General features: G+C 44.7%; 1 protein-coding gene across 1 annotated transcript in view; it reads left to right on the top strand.

Moving 5' to 3' along the window:
- The first annotated feature begins 1654 nt into the window (after nucleotides 1–1654).
- Nucleotides 1655–21851, top strand: part of ELAPOR2 (endosome-lysosome associated apoptosis and autophagy regulator family member 2) — a 108568-nt gene continuing 88371 nt past the window's right edge. The window contains exon 1 of the mRNA XM_065857093.2: nucleotides 1655–1988. Coding sequence (XP_065713165.1) covers nucleotides 1866–1988 — 123 coding nt within the window. The 5' untranslated portion in view covers nucleotides 1655–1865. The remainder of the gene's footprint in view (nucleotides 1989–21851) is intronic.

Below are 21851 nucleotides of genomic sequence, written 5' to 3'. Positions count from 1 at the left end.
GGGAGCCGGAAAGTGAGCAGGTTTGGCAGAGATGACAGGGAGGCAGAGCACCGTCAGCGCCGCAGGCGGTAAAACGCTTCATGAGGAATGAGTAACTGGACATTGCTGGGGAAGGGGAGACAAAATCCGAACTGAAAGGCAACCACTGAGGGAGAAATCTACATCATTGTTCAGCCTGGAGATGCGAAGGCTCCGCGGAAACCTTCACAGTTAAAAGGGGGTCTATAAGAATAATAGGGACAGACTTTTTAGCAGGGCCTGTTATGACAGGACAAGGGGAGATGGTTTTAAACTAAATAGAGGGGAGATTCAGGCTGGACATGAGGAATAAATGTTTTTACAATGAGGGCGGTGAGACACTGCCCCAGGTTGGCCAGAGAGGTGGTGGATGCCCCATCCCTGGAGACATCCCAGGCCAGGCTGGATGGGGCTCTGAGCAACCTGAGCTGGTAAAGATGTCCCTGCCCATGGCAGGGGTGGGACTGGATGAGCTTTGAAGGTCCCTTCCAACCCAAACTATTCTATGATTCTATGATCATTCTGGGATAATAATAATTTGGGTCAGGCCACAAAGAAACTGCTGTCCCATGCCATGGAGGAGGGTCGCTGTCATGGTCTGGTGAGGAGGCGAGTGGTCCACCACACATCCCAAATGGTGGGATCCCACCTTAAGGGAGGACATGGACATCCCAAGCACTGGAGGAGCAGGGAGATGGGTGCAAGGTCCCCTCATTGCCTGGCGTTGCCATGCCCAGGGATGGGGAGCGAAGGTCCTCGCAGCCAAGCGGGGACTGTTGGGGGCTGCACACCAGTGTCCCGCAGCAGGGCCAGGGCTTGGGGATTTCACCCCCCAGAACCAGAGAATCGTAGAATGTTAAGGATTGGAAGTGACCTCAAAAGCTCATCCAGTCCAATCCCCCTGCCGGAGCAGGAACACCCAGATGAGGTTACACAGGAAGGTGTCCAGGCGGGTTTGAATGTCTGCAGAGAAGGAGACTCCACAACCCCCCTGGGCAGCCTGGGCCAGACTCTGGCACCCTCACTGAGAAGAAGTTTCTTCTCATATTTAAGTGGAACCTCCTGTGTTCCAGTTTGTATCTATTGCCTCTTGTCCAACCGTTGGTTGTCACTGAGAAGAGCCTGGCTCCATCCTCGTGACATTCACCCTTTACATATTTATAGACATTAATAAGGTCACCCCTCAGTCTCCTCTTCTCCAAGCTCCAGAGCCCCAGCTCCCTCAGCCTTTCTTCATAAGGGAGATGCTCCACTCCCTTCAGCATCTTTGTTGCCTTGCACTGGACTCTCTCCAGCAGTTCCCTGTCCTTCTGGAACTGAGGGGCCCAGAACTGGACACAATATTCCAGAAGTGATACCAGATGCCATTCCCACCTCAGACGCTTTCGGGGCCGGGGGTCCAACCTGCGCTGCTGTCGTACTCCCCGAGCTTGGCCGGGGCTGCCTGCAGGATTTCACCCCTCGCTGCTTCTCCCACCCCAGCGCCTTTGGGGTCGTGGGGGTGCAACCGCTGGGTGCTGCTGCTGCTGCCCCGCTTGCCACACCGGGGCTGGACGAGCCTCGGCAGCATGCGCCTGCGCTGCCTGCCTTCCCCCCTCCTCCTCCTCCCCCTCCGGCCCCTCCTCCCGGCTTTAGCGGTACCGGCAGCCGGAGCGGGCGGCCGGCGGGGCCGCTGCGGTCCGTGCCAGCCCCCGGGGTTATGCTCGGCTGCAGGCGGGGCGCAGGGCCAGGGGCAGCCCGACCCGCCGGCCGCAGCCGGGGCAGGGAGGTCTCCGGCAGGGCCAGGGGGCGGTGATCCCACCCCCCCGGCCCCTGAGGGCGGCGGGGAAAGGGGTGCGCGGCGGAGGATGAAGATGAGGATGAGGATGCGGCGACACGGAGCGGAGCGGGGGTACCCGGGAACAGCCTGGGTGTGCTGCTGGCTGCTGGGCTGGCAAGCGGCCGCCCTGCAGCTGCCGCCCTGCGAAGAGGTGAGATTTTTCCTCCTCCTCCGGGGGTTTCCCCATCCTTAGGGGCGGGAGGTGGGTCGGGGGGGATGCACCAGCTTGGTTGAGGGGTGGCAACTCAGGAGGGGGCTATTGCTGGGTGTTGCTGGCCCCCTCAGGGCTGTTCGTGGGACGATAGAGGGGTCGGAGCCGCGGAGAAGGAGCCTCCACCGCGGTGCTGCTCGGGGCTCTGAGCCCGCCCCTCATCGCGCGTGGATCGGCCCCTTTAGCCGTGGGTCGCGAATTGTCCCCCGCACCCTCGGGTTGTTGCTGCTCCCTCCAGTGCAATGGAATAGAAGAGCCCCCCCCAAACGAGGGGGACTCGGCTGACCTCGCTGGTTTTCTAAATACCGCGGTAAATCCGTGCAAAAAAGGGACAGCAAGGAGGGCCGGTGGTGAAGCTGTCCCGACCCCCCGTGTCAGCCTGGGGTGTCCTAGGCTTGAGCTGTGTGTTTGACAGGGGGAGAGAAACTTTCTGTCTTCCTTCTACTGTAAAATACCTGAAACACGAGGGATTCGGTGTTTTGGGATCAGGGACCGATCTGCAGGGCTGTGCGGGATGCAGGAGCTGAGGCTGCTGGACGGGGATGCCCAGCCCTGGGCTGGCTCCAGGTGGCCAAGAAGGAGCCCTGATGGAGGAGACCAAGGCTGACACTCCTCTCCAGGGTTTCTATCCTCACTCCTAACTGCAGGGTGATCCTCTCTGCTACTTTTAAAGAGAAAGTGGACCTATCCTGTGTTTCAGATCCAGGTGTAGGGATGGTGAGGCTAATACCACCTACCCAAACAGATCTTGGTGGCCAAGGCAGTGCTCTAGCAAGCAGAAGCCTCAAGTGTTTTGGCAGTAGCTGATCTCCTTTCTCCTACCCCTCAATAATGGTCCTGGTACAGGGCTTCATTATCTCTCCTACTGCAGTTGCACCATTTAGCAAGAAATAATTTGTATATTTTCACTCTGAATTGGAGGTAAATGGCTGCAGCCAGATCACAGCACTCATTTGTTAAGGGCTCCTGATCCATGCTTGGAAGCTATTGCAGTGTGGGACCTCCTCAGCTGGAGCTGTAGAAAACCATGTCTCCTGCCTGTGGTGAAAGAGGGCATCCCTGACCTGGGGAATATTTCCTTTTTGCCTATTGAATCTACTTCTTGTCTTCCAAGTAGCAGAGCCTCAGCACCAGAGCTCAGTGTTGGTGTTGCAATAGAGGGATACCAAATTCAGTGGCTGTTTGGGGTGTGTTTCTCCTAAATGTTGGTCATCCACAGAGGGGAGGATTTATGTAGCCACCTGCTTTGAATTACCCATCTCTTTTTTTATCTAGTGAAGGGAAAGAGACCGTTCTATTATAGAGCTGGTCCTAAACTCTTTGCTTAAAAAAATGGACCTTTGCAGACAGTTAAAGGTGACAGCTGAATCTCAGCAGAGATACCAAAGATGTAGAGCTGGTATTTTGAGCATTAATACTGTGCTTTAGGTGTGCAAATTCTTTCCTGAGCTCTGCTTCTGTGTGCCTTTGGATCTGAACCTGAGTGCTTTTGGTTTCATTTCAGAATGATGGACAATGTTGTTTTACTTTATTTTCCCTTGAATATTCTTTTAGACAGAGGTAATTCTCACTCACGTGGTTAAAAAGCTGTATGTAACTCGTGCTGTTGTGTGTGTGCGCATCCATGCAACCATATGTCCCAGGGAATATAATTACAAACATGTCTGGATGGAGAGAAGAAAAAAAAAGAGCTTGAAAAGAGCCAGGATATCAGATCAGCTGATTTGAAAAAGGAAAGAACAGAATAGTTCATGTAAAACATGGCTAATACCTGACTATTATGTGTTGGTCTCAAAACTTTGCCATTTGCCCTAATTCAGCCTCATTCAAGTGATCTGGGTGTATTGCCATTGAAATCACAACAGCTCTCACTGCTTTGAGCAGATTCAGACAGGGATGAAGTTGATAAATGAAAAGTACAACCTGTGCGAGGGTATTACAGTCCTTTGAAGACTTAGAATCGTAGAATCATTTCGGTTGGAAGAGACTCTCCTTGGTGAAGGTCTTATTGTTTTTGACTTAAAAAGCTTGAGAAGCACAAGGCTTAATGCACTGGCAGGTAGTTCATTTTGAATCGATAGGGGATCTTTCCTTTAGCTGCGCTTCTTGTTTTCCTTCTTCCTTCACAGCTTGTTTTTCTGTTTCCTCACTGTTATGAGAAATATGGTTATCTGCCAGTTCGTGAGATTTCTGTGCTGGTACAGCGTTTGGAGCAGTGGGATCTCTGACTATGCCTGAGGCTCCATGGTGCTCTTATAACATAGATAGTAAAAATAATAATTCATAGCAATGTCACTTTTCAGGAACCTTTTTCTCATTGGTTTCTTTCATCAGGGACTGCAGTTGGATTTAGGAAAGGTGTGTTTGTGCTGCAAACCAAATGTACAAGCAGCTTGAATGAATGTTCCCATGGGTTTTTGGAGTAAATTGACACAGGTATAAGCTTCTGACATAATAGTGTTCAGTTCGGGGTGCGATGCCCATTCACATCATGAGCTTTTGCTGAGCTCTGCAATGCCAGCAGCTGGTTTGAAGGTGAGTTAGGTGCAGCTCCAAGAGATGGAGAAGGCTCTGGGCTTGGGTGGCTGTGGTACCTCTGGGATGCAGAAGCTGGGGAGACCCACTGCTGTATCCTGTGCTTCTGATGACTTGACAACTCAATTAGGATGGTGGGAGCAGAATAACTGCTTGGTGAACTCTGCTTATGCCATTGATGAATGGGATACTAATGCAAATGTTTCGTGTGTTGCATAAATTTTGACTTCGAGTGGAGTTGATGACACACATGCTTTTCACTGTTCTTAATTGCACATTCAGCAATTATGATGGAAATGATGAGATATTCACGCTCACCCCACTGCCACTGGAGACAGCATCTTTGCTACACCCTATTTTCCAGTGTTTGGTGCTGTTTCTAAACTTTCCAACTGAACAAATCTTCTTTGTCTTTGCCTTACAGATTCTTCCATATATGAACAGATTTTGCTTTTAGGGGGTTTTAACTGATACTCAGTCTAAATGGATCTTTTCTTCATTTCATTATTCCTTTCTCTCTGTTGTTTTTGAAACCATAAAAATATATCACAGTGACACAGTGACTCTTCTGTTATTTCCCATTCAGTCAAATTATTTGCAAAGAGAGAGATGGAATATCCAAGCTGCTGTCAAAAATGTTTTCTTTCATATACCCTGTTTGACTCTCAGTTACTAAGCAGATTGCAAGCGAACACATATGTTTTTGATACAGATAATAAATGTGATTCTCCTACACTAGATGGTTTACCTGGCATTCCAGTAGGCAGGTAAACCCAAAATAGAATTATAAAGTGACTAAGTGAATAGTAAGAGTAATGCTAAATGCCTTCTATAAGGGAAAGTATTGTTATACTAGTCTGCTGGAATATTTCTGGAGAAGATAAAAGTGATAGAAGAAATTTATTTGGACAATGAAAAAGTCTTTTATAAAATCACATGCAAGACAAAGCCAAGGAAGTCTTAAGGAGAGTGGAGAAGCATGAACTTGAAAGTAGGTCAGTGGATTAAGTATATTGAAATAATGTCAATTTTCATTATGAGAAAAGGTTTGAAAAATGGGGTGTGTCTACGTTAAGTGCAAGGTATTTTAGGTATATTAGTATATTAAATCAAGATAGTATGTATTAAGCCAAGCAGCCTGGGAAGCAAGGTGAAGTTGTGTCTTTCCATGTAAAGGATGGAGAGGAGATACATGTCAGTCGTGGAAGGGCATTGCATGGGTGATTAAAAAAACCAGACACAAAACCAAAATCCAAACATGTAAGAATGTTTTTTGTGCCTAATTATTAATACTCAGGAACTGCGAATGTTGTGTTTGAGCTCTAACTGGTCAATAAGCACACGGTGATCACAGCAGAGGGTTGTGCTGCCTGAATAAGAAGGGAATAACTTGAGGAAGAGAAAGAAGAACGTGTGTTAATGCATGGGGTAGAGAAAATTAATGAGATGCAAATCTTTAGGACAAGGTAGAAATAAAAAGGCTTATTGTGCTCTTGAAAGGCTAAATGTTACTACTCTTAAAAGGTAATACTTTTTTGTTTTCATGTAATTGTAAACAGCCTCTGGGACATCTTGATGTCTGGGATTCATTTAGTCTCTGATGCCCTTAAAATCTCTGCAGAGATTAGCTCATTGCTAAACATTTAGGAGGGAATTCTCCTTCTAAATTGGTTCCCTCACTGTCCCTTATTTGTACGCTTGTCCTGTTCTCTGAAGCATCTGCACTGGCTATTTTGGCAACAACACAGCCACTATCTGCATCAGCTGCTGGGTGATTCAGTGTTGTATTCCCTGATTTCTAAACACCCTAAAAGATCTTGAACTCTTAATTTATGGATGGTTCATAGTCAGCAGAAGAGGCTGCAGAAAGATTCCTAGACAGACCGTATTATTTTTATCACCTCTTGCTGTGCTATGTGTCTTTGAGGCGAAAAGAGAAATGTGCAGCTTCCATTTGCTACCGTGATGGACGGTCAGAAAGACGAGGAGAGAAGCACAAAACCCTGTGCTATAAAACTGCTGACAATAAAGTTGATGGAGTGGAAACAGGTGCACAAAAGGTGAGAAGACAGATGCCGAGACACAGGCACCGCAGCAGAAAGCATCACCACTGAAACACGTAGGCAAACCAAGGCGGGAGGTGGGGGTAAGCACGGGAGAAACTCGTGAGGTGTCAGAATTTGGAACCTGAGAAGGAGGCAGGTGCTGGTATAAAAAATGGAAAGTGAGCCATGGTCATAATGATTCAAGAATAAGTAAATGAGGCACGGTGGAAACTGCTATAACAGACCATCAATTCGAAAGTGTAGTAGACATTAAGCCAAGATGGGGTTACATTTCTTCCACCATCAACCACCACTTGATCATTCAGGGTGAGTATTTATTATCTATAAAAAAGCCCATGGTTTTATTTTCTTCTTTTTTTCCCCCGCCCTTTTTTCACAGAATCACAGAATGCCAGGGATTGGAAGGGACCTCGAAAGCTCATCCAGTGCAATCTCCCTGCCGGAGCAGGAACACCCAGATGAGGTTACACAGGAAGATGTCCAGGCGGGTTTGAATGTCTGCAGAGGAGGAGATTCTGCAGACTTCCTCATAGCTTGTGTAGATTTAGAGAGGGTGAGTGAGGACAGGAGCTCTGCTGGGGTTCCTGACACATCTGCCCCATCTCTGTGGGCAATGGAGAGATGCCATCATGGCAGGCTTCCCCTATGTCATATATGTAGTTGCTATTGACACCTACTGAAGGAAGTGGTAAGCACCAGTTACATAGGAAAAAAATTAAAAAGTGGAGAATAGGTAATGGTTGGTAACAAGAAAGGCAGCCTTGAACTCCCCGTGCCTGAGATAGGAATGAGAGTGTTTGGGAACAGGTCCTGTGTTATCTCCCAAACATTGCCAAGGTGTTTCTAGGGACTTCTACTGCAAAGGTCTTGTGCTGGTATCCAGAATGGCCATGTCTTTCCTAATTCATACACCTACTTGAAAAAGTGTCCCTCCCACTCCCCCTTGATAATATTTTAGCTGTTATCCCAGACCTGAAAATCTCTTTAGGTTTTGGTTGCTGGTAGAGGAAACATTTTGTTCTTCAGTCTTCTGAAAATCTCTGGTTTTGAAGAAGAGGAATAGTTAAAAACCTTCTTCTCGATAACCTGTTTAAAAAAAAACCAACCAGAACTTTCAATACAAAACATTAGCCAAATCTAATAGTGATCTTATTTCACAAGTGTTGTGATGCTCACTTTTATAAATAGTGCCAGACAATAAGTTCTATGTACTTGGGGCATGGGCTCTCAGCTGATTGAAGGTGATCTGGGAGGACACATGGAGTTGAGCTGCTGGCTCCCCTGCCTTGGTGCTGGTGTGAGATAATGGCAAGAGGGTTTTATTTCCTGATGTAAGGAGAATAAGAGCTGTATGTGTTAAAGGTGTGAGAGAACTGGATTGTTGCTCTCCGTTGTGGAGGTCTGTGCTCTGGTTCCAGAGATACAAATGCTCTCTCTGCAAGGAAAGGGGTGTTCGCTGGCTGTAAGACAGATTTTCAATGAAAGAAAAATAAATCAGATGAAGGGCTATTCCCTATTAGAAAATTTCTTTGACAGGGAATTTTTACTGCTACAAAGAGAGGGCAGATCACTCATCCCATTTTCCCTTGCCAATACGGCAATAACCTCTCTTATCTGTTAGTGTTTTATGGTCAAGAAATACGACATGTAACAGAGAGGGTAGTATTTGAAGATTATTGGAAAGTACCTACGAAAAATGATAGGACCTTTGTTATTTGGTAGTGAAAATGATGGGAAGCTCAATTTTCATTTAGATTTTGTTCCACCTTATAGGTACAAATATTTTCCAGGGATAATCCGCAGAAAAGTGGCTCAGGGTGCTTGAGGTTGGTTAAAAGGATATGCCTGTCCTACCGAGTACAGGAGCATCAGGAGAAGAGGTTCGTGTAAGGAGGGGGAGATGATCCACGACACTGCACAGATCCGTGGCCCTCTTCTAGTTACCAAAAGCTATTTCTGTATATTATAATAATTGCCACTGTGGTTACTGATGCTAATCTTATAATCCATTTGATGAAAAAGCCCTGCTTGGGGAAAAGGGTGAAATTTCCCTCTGAGGTTGGAACGGACCTGAACCTGCTTAACCTGCTTATAGGTCTTTTTGATGTAATGAATATGGTCAGAAAATTGAAAAGCATCAGATAATGAAGCTAGAGAAAGATGCTATGGGGAGTGCAAAACCTGAAGATGCCATTAACATAATGGCTGCTGGCTTGATTAAGTACAGTATACAATTAATAGTAGAGAAATCAGTGTCTAAATTGTTCGTTCTGTCCCAGAAAACTAAAGTGCATTGAAGTAGTGACTTTTAGCAGCAAACTCGAGGGTAAAGGTGATTTAGACCTCAACTGTTGACGCTTAAAGTGTTAATTTCGGATAGTGTTTCTTGTGGTGTGTGAAATACTTCTGGTTTTGTACTTGCTCTCTGAAGTTTCTCAAAGGAAGATCTTCACACAGGCCATCCGTGTTTAATAAAAACATCGGGCTGGTGCCGCGTCTTTTGGGAGATGTACATCAGAAACGGATCGCTGGTGATTTTATTCCGAGGCTTTTACATCCGTGGCTCCCTCCTGCTGGCAGGTCAACAGTGCTGATCAAATGCTGCTTGTTTCTGGTTAGCTGCTTTTTATCTCCCGCTCTGTGGTTCCTTAAAGCAAATGAAGAAAAAGTGCTATTTCCCAAGACGGTTCTTTTCTTCTCTCTTTTGTTTGGTCTTATTCAATCCTTTTTTTTTTTTTTTTTAAATCTGACTTATCTTGAAAGGGGCCCTAGCCAGCAGGATTATGCTTGCGTGGAAGGAATCTGAGCTGACGTGGATCGTAGGGATGCTGGGGGAAGGCTGCTCACAGAATCACAGAATGTCAGGGGTTGGAAGGGACCTCGAAAGCTCATCCAGTCCAATCCCCCTGCTGGAGCAGGAACACCCAGATGAGGTTACACAGGAAGGTGTTCAGGCGGGTTTGAATGTCTGCAGAGAAGGAGACTCCACAACCTCCCTGGGCAGCCTGGGCCAGGCTCTGCCACCCTCACTGAGAAGAAGTTTCTTCTCAAATTTAAGTGGAACTTCCTGTGTTCCAGTTTGTACCCATTACCCCTCGTCCTATCATTGGTTGTCACTGAGAAGAGCCTGGCTCCATCCTCGTGACGCTCACCCTTTATATATCTGTAAACATTAAAGAGATCACCCCTCAGTCTCCTCTTCTCCAAGCTCAAGAGCCCCAGCTCCCTCAGCCTTTCCTCACACGGGAGATGCTCCACTCCCTTCAGCATCTTTGTTGCCCTACGCTGGACTCTCTCCAGCAGTTCCCTGTCCTTCTGGAACTGAGGGGCCAGAACTGGACACAATATTCCAGATGTGGTCTCACCAGGGCAGAGTAGAGGGGCAGGAGAACCTCTCTGACCTACTGACCACCCCCCTTCTAATCCACCCCAGGATGCCATTGGCCTTCCTGGCCACAAGGGCACAGTGCTGGCTCATGGTCATCCTGCTGTCCCCAGGACCCCCAGCTCCCTTTCCCCTACACTGCTCTCTAATAGGTCATTCCCCAACTTATACTGGAACCTGGGGCTCCTCAGTAGAACTGTAGCGGAGAAACCATTCAGCTCTTCACACCGCACCTCTCTTGGCAAGTACCTGACCTGCAGACCTGCTGATGAGCAGCTCACCTGGCCTTGTGATGAATGTCAAGTGTCCTGGTTAGTAGGTAATGACCGTATCCCCCAGAGGTGCTCAAGTAACAGCTGAACCCAGGCCAACTGTCTTCTCTTCCAGAAGAGCAGACAGGGTGACTCTGTTGATTAGCGTCTGTTTCTGATGCTGAATAAGGATTCACCAGGATTCTCCTTTGTTTTTTTGGCTGGAAGCTGACTGTGCTCTGTGTTAGCTTCTGCACGGCGAGAGGAAGGGGACCCAGAGGAGCTGCTCAGTCCTGCACTGAAGCATCATGTCCTGTTAGTGTCACAGCATCCTTCTAGGGACACACAGACCCGGCATCACAAATAGTTCAGCACCGAGCCCTGCACTGCTACTGAAATAGCTGTGATCGATGACCCAGTTCCCATTCACCCTAGCTAAGAGGGACCATAATGTAAAAAAGAATCAATTCCCATATCTTTTTTGTTTTGCAGTATTTTTAACTGCACTTAAAGCCAGCCCTACGTAAATGTTTGCTGGTTTTTCTGAAGAGTCATCGCTTTTTAGTTCCAGCTTTTAAATTAAAAATAAAAAGCTGTTTTTCAGCATTGCCCACGGCAATACTGACCTGCTAATCTCTTGAACTTCTTTGCTAAACTAGGGAAAAGATTTCCTTAAACCCTCATCATGTGGTTATGCAGGAATCACAGCTTTCATTGAAAAAAAAAAAGGGAAAAGAAAAATAATTCAGCTCTTCAGTATTGCAGAGAAGAGTTCGAAAATGTGAACCTTGGAAACAAAAATCTGGAAAGTTAAATGAACCAGAGGTAAGTTTTGTAGTGTTTTAAGGTCCTGTAGCACTTAAATAAGTCGTATGAATTTGATGGGGCGGAAGCAAGGATGCCTGACTCAAGGTTTTGGGAGTCTTTATGTCACTGTTACTGAAAGTACAGTTCAATTAACAAACTTTGCCATTATTCAGCTTTGGCATCTACACTGTAGATGGTTTGATGGGGAGACCCAGTGGCACCACACATGCTGGAAATAAAAGTATTGGGGCGATATTACTGGGGTGATATCCTGCTTTCATAGGCAGTCTCTAGCCTGCTAAGCATGACAGACCTGAAGAGCTCTGGTCCTCAAACTGTCCAGATCACCTCAGGGTTTATTAGTGGCGTCCCTAGCGTGGGTTTGCCCATGAAAACTGGCATGAGATGAGATGTTGCAGTAGAAGCTGTGGATAAGCTCCCTCAGTCATCCTCTGGTTAGACAATAAAGGTGAGCGGAGGCAGTTTTGCCATGGGATGACAACTGGGTACAGTTACTCAAACAGCACCATGTTAGGAGGACTACCCTGTAGTCCTCCAGGTCAGCAGAAGATCAATTTGAGCTGAAAACTTGCTCCAGTGATCCGTGCATAGTCCAAGCATCAGATCCTGGTGGTATGGAAGTAGCTGAGCACTGGGCAGAACCAGCCTTTCATACCATGAAAGGACTTTTCTCACTTTTAGCTGTACAAGTTAGGCATCTAGTCTGACCTAAATGTCTTCTTGTTAAGATAGAGACTAATTATTCCCATCCTGAAAGGGTGGTGTGATTTTTCTACTGGATGTATCAATATTTTTCTATTGACTACAGAGGGACTCTGGCTTATATCAGGTAGGTGTTCAACTTTTAGTAAAATAAAATGAATCTGGACCCATCAGTGGAATTAATCTTACTATAATAACTGGTTAAATTAGATGTTACACAAACTGCAAGGTTGAAGGTATTTTGATAAGGCTGGGACATGGCAGTGGAGGAGCGAGGTCTCTGCAATGACCTAACTACACTGGAGAAGGGACCTAAATCTTTGCCTCTGGACTGCTGTATTGAAATGGAAACGCAGCAGGAGCACAGCCTTGGTCCTTAGCTCTGGAGAGCTATTTCTATTGTCTATTGTCTATTTGGTTAAGAGACAATTGTCTATTGTTTTGCCTTGTAGCAGCTTCCTACCAAAGGTGCATTATCACACAGCAGAGACCCTGCCTATCTAGGAAATAATCAACACCACACTCATGCCAGTGTAAATTTTTGTCTATGACATATGCAGGATTAAACCTAACATGTAAGCTTGCATGTAACGGTCAGCTTGTAATTTATAGCAACTGTTTGTCAAGTGTGCTAGACGTTGTATTTGGATTTAATTTCCAAAGGCGGGTGGTCAGCTTATGATTGCTGACAATATGCATGATTCCAGACTGACTGCAGGAAAACCAGGAATGAATGCGTTTCTTTCTTCGTGTTGTAGACTGGACGGTATCTCGCGGGTGCAATCAGTAACAAGGAACAGTGCCTGAGCAAAACGCTCTTCCCTGTCCTGTCCTTCCCCTGCTCTGTGGGCTGATGAGTCGCTGCTGATTTATTTGACTGACACAGCCCTTGTGATTACACATTACGCTGCCCCCCGGACAGGGTTTAATGGAGCTGCAGCCAAAGCTCTGCCTACCACTCTCACCCCCAGCTCACACCTCAACCCAGCCTTGGTCCTGCATGACAGAGAAGCTTGTAGCTCCAGGCACCGTCTGGCTGCTAGAAATGCTAATAAATTTGGATTTGTAGCTACCTAAAAAGCTGCCTTAGCTGTGTGGGTAGATCTGGGCTTGAGAAGAAGTGTGCACTGGGCAGGGCTTGGTTAGACCCTGATGCTGGAGATCATTTTGAATGGGATTAGCAGCATGCGTACAGAGAAGAGTCTAGGAGCTGAACGCAGCTGATGGCTGAGTTAAATCTAAGATGCGTTTTCTCCATCATTTGCTTAGCTCAGGCTGCCTTGGGCTACTAGCTTGTCCTTGCTTTTATGTATTAGTTATTCTTGCAATGGAAATGGACTCTGTGGGCTTGGAGGCAACCCAAGAGGGCAATATTGGATGAGGCTTCCTCATAAGAATATACAGTTACATATTTTTCTTGTCAGGCTGTGATTTAAGATCTTGCTTCTTTCAATGAACAGGGTTATTTCAGACACGTAATACGTTAAGCACTCGCAAAGGGCATGGTCCTATCCTGAGACAAGTGACTGCAAATCAAGCAGAAGTCCCTGAGCTAAACCTCCCAAACGTGACCTCCCTCTGATGTTACAGGTGTCATCAGTCTCTTTTTTCCTTCTCCCTCCCCCCCCCAAAAAAAAGGAATAGTCATGAAAACATGCAGCATTCACAAAGCTGAATATTGATGAAGATTCAGCTAAAAGTTGTAAAAAAGGTCTTATTTGCTACGGGCTGCTTTTTTTTTTTTCCCTGTTTGAAAATATTCAGCCATCTGGTCAGCAAACAAATAAAATGCTGCATGATATTGGCAGAAAAACAACTAATGGGAGAAGGAAGCAGTTCACAGTCTTTCTGTAGTCTGGTGGGGTTTGGTTTTGCAATTTTTTCCCCACACAGAAGACTGCTGAGTTAAATTTGTGTTTGTATAAAGCAGAATCTGGTCATGATCTTCATATAAGCAAACACAGTTTTGGCAAAGCCTAAAGTCAATAAAAATATTTCTGTTTTTACTTCCCACCCCCCAGGATTAATTAGACTCAGTGAAAGAAGGACACCTTTTCTTCATTATCGGAATCCTTACTTTGCAATATTATATGTAAGTGTAACAATTAGAGTCCTGGTTATAAGTACGTTTTCGCTCAGTGTGACCACTTTGGTTAAAATCCTGCCTTGAAGAAATTATTCGAGTTCAAGTTGTGTTGCAAATAATTTATACTGACACAGAATACCTGTAGCTCTTGTCTCTTCTTCTGGGGGCTATATATATATTGGTGGAGGAGCCTTTGTGTTGGGGTAATAATGGAATACTCTCATGTTGAGGTTTGTTTCATTATATATCTGGCTGTACCTAAAACTCATCCTTTGAGGGAGGCATGGTCTGAAAGGGAAAAGCCAAGCTCAGAATTAAGCCAGACTTATCCGTTGCCATGGCCTAAGTGAGGAACGCACCAAGAGGACACAGACCTGGGTCAACAGTGATGAGGCAATGAGGGATGGGCTTGTCACAGCTGGACTTGGCTCCTTCCCTGTCTGAGCCAAATAGGTAAGCAGATATTTTTTCATATAGAAACTCTCTCAAGAGAGAAAAGGAAATGTGGAGCGAATGCATTTGGTAGGAAATTGTAGAGGAGGTGACAGGGCAGAAAAATGATACAAGGTCAGATGAGCGAGCATCACCCAGACTTCCCTCTAATAACAGCGTTGTTCCTTTTCTAATATTTTTCTGCTGCCTAGTGCCATATGAAAAAATCACACACCTAATGGGAACCGATAACCGGCAGCAGAGGGGAAGGAGCGGAAGCTTTGCAAAACGCTCGTTCATGTGCCTGGTTTTAAGCACATGAATAATTCCACTGAGTTTGAAAACTGATGCCTTATTTAAGATGAAGTTCATGCTTAAATACCATGCTGGATTAAGATCAGGGAATTCTGAGAATTGCAGAGGGTCAATACTCTGACATAACTGAGATATATTATTGAATTTAAACTTTCTACTTGCAGTAAACTGAAGATTTTCCTTTAGGTGCAGTGTTGAAAAAAATGCATTGACTGATGTTCTTTAGAAATGTTTAAATGTTAAGTCAGTTTAGTGCCTATTTCATGCTTTCTTTTATGGGTTTTCCTAAAAATACTTATTTTGTTCTGTGTACATTAAGCAGACTTTTTGAGACTAACTGATGATGTCCTTTTATATGCTTTTAAAGATTTAATTGGTGTAGCAGATTGGACAAGATGCTGCTGCTGGAGGTGAAATGGCAGGGAATGGGCCACATGGATTCCTCAGATGATTAAATCTGACCATAGTTCAGGTCCTACCTGGATTCAAGTGGACGACTTGTAAAATCCTGTTACCTTTATACTACTCCACATGAACCTTCTGAGATCCCCACGAGGATGAGGTGGGAGGTTTGGTGATGATTTGTGAACTGAATCCTTGAAGATGCGTTTTTCCTTTTGAAACTGTAGCTGCAGAAGTTAACCTTGGTTCACAGTGGTGGCTCAGTGAGGTAGTGGCCACACCGAAGGAGATGCACAGGCTCCAGGATGTACTGGGACATGCCCCAAAATGTTTATGTTGCACTAAATGGTCCACTCAGGTTGGAGGAGCCTCATAGATAAATATGCTATAATATTTACCTTAATGTTTGCTCCATCTGTCTCGTTTTTCTCAAGTACATAGGTTTTCTTTTTCTTTTTTTCCCCCTCTGAAATTCTCAGCTCAGGTCCTCATCTGAAATAAATTATTTTACTCTACCTAGCTGTTTTATGCCTAATGTGATTCTAATTTGTTGACTACACATCTCAGGAACACCCTAAGTGAGGTTTTTTTCCGTGTCCTCTATTTTGAGAGTATAAAAAAGGAGCCAAATTTATCATCTTGTCTTGCATCTGATATAAAAAAGGACATGATAAGGCATAACGAGAAGTGAGTTCACTTGTCAGGTGCTTAAGTAACTGCTGAAATTGGGCACGGAATTGATGTGGGTGTTCAGAAAGAGGGCAGGGGGCAGAAGTAAAAAGGGAGAAGTCTTGTGGGCTGGAAAAGTGACTGTCCAAGGGAAACCTGGGGAAAGCTTTGTATATCTGTTGAGCAGAGGACACCTGGGACCAAGATCAGTTCCCTCGCCTTGAAGCACTTGACTTGGTTGCTCTCCATCTCATGTCTGGAACCTCCTGGTGGCATTAGTTCCTTAACAAACAAAAGCTCAGCAATCCTCCATGTGGCTTTAATACAGGGTGTTTCAAAAAGATGGACGCAATTTCACGGTGGCAATGTGTAACAATTACACAAAAATTTGGAGATGGTTTGATGAATTACCAAGTTTTAGTAACCTTTTTATAAACGTTCCCTCCACCTGCTGTATGGACAAGGTCGAGATGATAGTTGAATTCGTATATTGTGTTTTCAAACTGGGTCCATTTTATTGAAACACCCTGTATGTCAGTTGGGATGCTGTGGGTACCTTAGGTAGTTGCATTCTTGGGATTTGCTTCTGGGTTATTAAACAGTGATACCCTGAGCTCTTTTTGTGCAGATTGCCTTCTGAACAGGCAAGTCAGCAACATCTGTACTCAAAGAAATAGAAGCTTCTCTTTGCATTTATGCGTCTTAAACCTTGAATAGCTGGGAATAAAACATCAAGGTTGAAAAGGAGAAGAAATGAATAAAACTCAGCATATTAGAAGTTATAATTAGAACTGCGATCAACTTTGATGCTGTCAGGCCTTCTCAACTGTAATAACTGCACAGCTCTGAATAAAAAGCCTAACCATATTTGCAGTGACATATAAATCTTGTTCTTGGAGAACGTTTTGGCTTATTACACAGTGCCAGCATGTGTGAATTAGAGTACGCTGTACTGAGATGCCGTGGGTGGCTTCATCTAGTGTCCATATGCACACAATGTTTGCATAAGATGTATCGTGTACTTGATGTTTGTGAATAATAGGCACTAAAATTTGCTTTCCTGAAAACAAAAGCTGGTTTGTGTGCATGGAAGTGACCTTGTGCGAACAGTTCTCTGCCGATACATCTGGACGCTGCTCTGTTAGTTGGTAGAGAGTAGGTGAGGGGCACCCGGCCAGCTGGGGACTGCCCATCCTGGTGGCACCATGGCACACGGGCTGTGCCCGAACACCTGGTGTGTTGGAACACTTTGGGGAACATCTTCCACTTCTACCCAAAGCTTTCCTTGCCATAGGGAAGACAGATGATCATCATCATGTGGGTGGTCTTGGAAGACCCTTCAGTATTGAGCACGGACATCACCTGCAGCTCTTGGCTAAAGCGGGATGTGGAAACTCCTCGGAAATGTGGCACGTGGAGTAAATGTGTCATTGTTCCCTCTGCATGGCAGCTTATTTGGCTTGTTCTCTGACTGTTGAACACCAAGCAATAAAGCATCAGGATTTAGTGTGTTTTCTCCTCTATAGTTTTATAGGTAGAAATTTATGACAGTGGGGGAGGGAAAATGCTATCAAGTCAAAAGTGTGAGGCAGTACACCTCTTTTTACCTTTTTTATTGACATAAAAGAGTGGATAAGGGATAGATTCCCAGTACTTAACAAAGCAAGTGCTAAAGCTGTGAATAGGATGCTTAAATATTGATAGTTAAAAAGCTGTAGCCCATTGATTCGACTTTTGAGGGACCTGCATGAGATCGTGAATATTGGCATTGAACCTGAGATTTTTTCCTTAAGCCTAACATCTCTTTTAATGTTTCATATTTCAAAGTAGCTGGCTTCAATGCTGCATGTGTAAGCCCTGAGAGCTTATTTCAGCTTATTTAAGGGGTTGATCTTTTCGGGTTGAGGTGAAGATGTGCCCAGTACCACTGTGACCCCATTTTCCGCCACAAACGTACATGTGCAGTGGCCTCAAAACCTCTTGTCACAAACAAGAACAAGTGAAAAAAATGTTATTTTCCAATACTTTTATTGACTGTTGAAATAGGGCTTCCTGCTTTGGAAGGGATAACCTCAGGAAAAGGGATTATTATTGAAAAGGCTGGAAATGGTGGGATCTCATAACTCCTGGAAAAGGTGATTTTTGCTATGTGGAAGAAAAATGACATGAGGCAATGGAGTGAATATTTGTAGGGTAGTGTAAAATAATCGCAAATGTACTGCCATGGATAGTGAAAGTATCACTAAAGAAGTTTAGCCTTGTAGCAAGTTGTGTGTATGTGTTTATTAAAATGTTATTACATTTGCATTTAAATGCTTGTAGCAAGCGATACTCTTAGACAAGAAAAACCCACAAAAAACCACTCTTCATGGTTAACCCTTAAACTGCAAGATTTCTTGTCATGATAATAAAGAACAGTTGTGTGTAGACTGGTAGTAATAAAAGTAATTCTCAGTTTGACAAACTATGTTTATTTAGCTGTAAATATAAGAGGAAAATGATAAAAGCTCATAGAAAGCTCATTGAAGTTAATGGAAGAATACTCAGTTTATGGAACTGAATTAAACCTGTCCAAATATTACTGCTGGGTTACTAAAACACTGGAGGACTCAGTAGCATTGATACAACAAAGATAAATATAAATATCTTAATGTCTTTTACCACCATGTTCTTCACTTCAGTTTTCTCTGTAATCTGACTGGGTTTTGTTGTTGTTGTTTTGTTTTTATTTTTTTTTTTCCCAGAAGATTTAGGAGCTTACTGAAAAAAAAATATATATATTTCTTGATCACCCTTGTCTAAAATATTTTTGAGAAACAGTAGAGATTTGCAAGTGAATTTGTTAGGTTTTGAGACTGAAGGGCTAAAAACCCCACAACCCAACCCTGAATTTCTGAGTTCATCAGAAATGTCCTCCTGATCGCTGGGAGACCCTGGCAGTCTGGAAGGACACGTGGGTCAAAGAGAGGTTCTCCACTTTTCTGCTCATACTTGCCTTGATTTAGATCTTAATTTCTGTATCACAGAATCACAGAATGTCAGGGGTTGGAAGGGACCTCAAAAGCTCATCCAGTCCAATCCCCCTGCCGGAGCAGGAACACCCAGCTGAGGTTCCACAGGAAGGTGTCCAGGCGGGTTTGAATGTCTGCAGAGAAGGAGACTCCACAACCTCCCTGGGCAGCCTGGTCCAGGCTCTGGCACCCTCACTGAGAAGAAGTTTCTTCTCAAATTTAAGTGGAACCTCCTGTGTTCCAGTTTGAACCCATTACCCCTTGTCCTATCATTGATTAGGCCTTAAAGTCTCCACTACAGGCTGTGTAGGAAAATTGGTAGTTATAGGAGGGAAACGCTGAGGAGTGGGGAAGTCTCGAGTCCTTCCAAGCTGTGTAGCCTGACTGGGTGGATGTGTCTCACCACAGCCCTTTCTGCTGCGGTCTGGACCCAGGTGTGAACATGGATGTAACGTCACATTCAAACTTGCCCACTTTCTGTCCTCTGTTGTAACTCCATTAGGATTTTTGCTTTGTTTGTGGAGTTAACTTCAGCCTGTGTAAATGACACCGAAGAGCTTCCTGAGATGAAAGACTGGTCAATTGAGATGAAACTGGTATGTTGTGTGTTAATTAAGGTGTGAAGCAAGCTTTCAAAGCGGTGTTTGAAATGGTCATCCACTTAGAATCGTAGAATAGAATCACAGAATCGTTTTGGGTAGAAGACACCCTCAAGATCATCGAGTCCAACCATGGCTTCTACCTGTTCAGAATGGAATGGTCAGGTTTTTCTGTTAAACAAAACCGTTATCTAAATTAGTATGTGCAAATAGCATGTTTGGTTTTTTTTTTCAGAATCTGAGCTGTTGGGCTTTCAGTGTATGAAACGCAGTAGTATTCATATTGCTTTGTGGTGCTTCTCCAGTGGGCAAGTGTCATCTCCAACCTGTGTCCCACCCTATCCTGTACTAGGTCCACCCTCTGCATCCGCTTGTTGACCACACGAGAAGTCCCACCATGTAGATGGCTGAAATCCAATGAGATAAATCCATCCCTCTTCTGCTGGTCTTCGTCCAGCAATGATGGTGGGCAGTGGCAGAGTTAGAGAGCTGGGCAAGTTGTGTCTTGGAGGTGAATGCCCTCAAGAGCCAAAACTGAGACTTGGTGTTGTCTGAATGGACATGAGGCTTTCCCTCCGTCTCTGTCCTCTCTGGATGGTGGAGTTGCCATGTTGAAGGATTTAGTATTTGCTTTCCAAGAGTTCTGGTGCCAGGGACTTTCAATGACACACTCTGGGGAAGAAAATGGAGAAGTGAGAGGGATTTAGCCCCAGTGAATTCACCTTCATGGAGGTTAATTTTCCAGAGGAAAGGCTCTGAACTCTCCTTTGAGCTCTTTTAGTATTTGTAGGGCTGTATGAGGATGAAAGGCTGTGTAAGTGCTCAGTGTTACAGCAGATGACATGTCGCTGCCCTGCAGTAATCAATGTGCTACTGACACATCGGTGAGGTCTGACTGTAGCTTATTGTGTTCAGCATATTTTTACAAAGGATAAAGTGTTTTAAAGAATTTTTGTGTGAGAACCGTGACAAAATGATGGCACCAATTTCTTTGCTCCACACCAAAGACAACACTGGTGTCGAAGTAGCTGACCTCCTCTCAAGCAGTTGTTATTTAAGGCCAGAAATGGTAAAATCTGGCCTTAAAAATCAAATCCAATGTGGTATTTAGACTGTAAAACCCTTTGAGAAAGGTCCCCTGGATCAGGAAGGAATGACTCCAAGTGCTTTAAGCATTGTAGCTGTGTGAGTGTGTATCAGAAATACATAGGGTTAGTGCTGGGAATTCTGAAGGGCACATTGATGCACACCTCAGGTTAGCACAGGTTAACAAAACATTAGGTGTATTCCAGGGGCTGAAAAGAACAATAATTAAATGTGTGGTGAAACACTGACAGGTGAGAACTGGGTGTAGCATGTCCTGGCTGGAGCAGGGGCTGCAGAGGAGGAGGTGGGGATGGTTAACACAGTCCAGTGCAGCATCTGAACTGCTTCCTTGTCCTGGAGACTGGATGGCTTGGCTGTTCTTTGCACAAAAATTGTATAAATTTATATTATAAACTAAATTGTATTATATAATATTATATGTAATATTATATAATATTACCTGCAGGTTGGACTTGACGATCTTAAGGATCTCTTCCAACCAAGATGATTCTATGTTCTCCTAATTAGGCAGCTCCTTGTTTCCTGCTTGTAAAGTTTCTGTAAATCCAACAAATGCTGCTGGATTTCAAGGCACTAGTTATTGCAGAAAGGCTTGTGACAAGCTTAAGGCTTCCTGGCTGCAGCTGTAGGGACTGGAAGGGGCATCGCCACCTCTGACAGTCCTTCTCCAGATGGAGTTTAAAAGTGTGTGAGAGCTGTGTTGTCCCACTTCCAGTGGTGCAGGTGAAGGAGGGATTGGATGAGCTGGTTGGTCATCCTGTGGGTGGGAGAGGGGAGCAAGGGGAGTGAGCTGGGGCGAGTAGCAGGTGTGGAGAGTATAACCCTGTTCACTTACCACAGTGGCATTCGAGACATGGTGCGTGATCACACTTTGGTTAGAAGCAGAAAGTCTTTGCCATTTGTGCAAAAGGATCCACATTATTGCTGCTGACCAATATTCGTTGAGTTGCAATCAAAATTAATTTTTTTTAAAAAAAACAATGGATTCTTGCGATTTCAGAGAAAAACCTTAAATGCTTGTAGACTATGTGGGAAACTAGTTCTTGACTGTCTGTGGTCCATACATGGGGATCCATCCTGCAATACTCCCATGCCTCACAGTACGCTATACATGTTCTCCTGTGGTGGCTCTGTAGCAGAGCCAATATCTTCTGGCCTTATTTTACAGATTAAAAATAACAGTGGATGTGACTGGTTTATGTGTATCCAGCTGCAGTTCAGAGAAGATTGTTCTCGTTTGATTCTGAAAAATGCCCATTTGATCCCTCTTTGTAACGACTAGATGACCTTTGAAGGTCCCTTCCAACCCAAATTATTCTATGGTTCTATGATTCTATGATATTCCCGTGTTCCAGGGCTGGGCTGCTGACACGTGTTACTACAGGGTTCCTGCTCACAGCTGAGATCTCCACCTG

This window comes from Patagioenas fasciata, chromosome 1 (assembly GCF_037038585.1).
Source record: "Patagioenas fasciata isolate bPatFas1 chromosome 1, bPatFas1.hap1, whole genome shotgun sequence".
Classification (NCBI taxonomy): Eukaryota; Metazoa; Chordata; class Aves; order Columbiformes; family Columbidae; genus Patagioenas; species Patagioenas fasciata.
The sequence above is the reverse complement of the archived record's forward strand: the minus strand, read 5'-3'. Positions and strand labels throughout refer to the sequence as shown.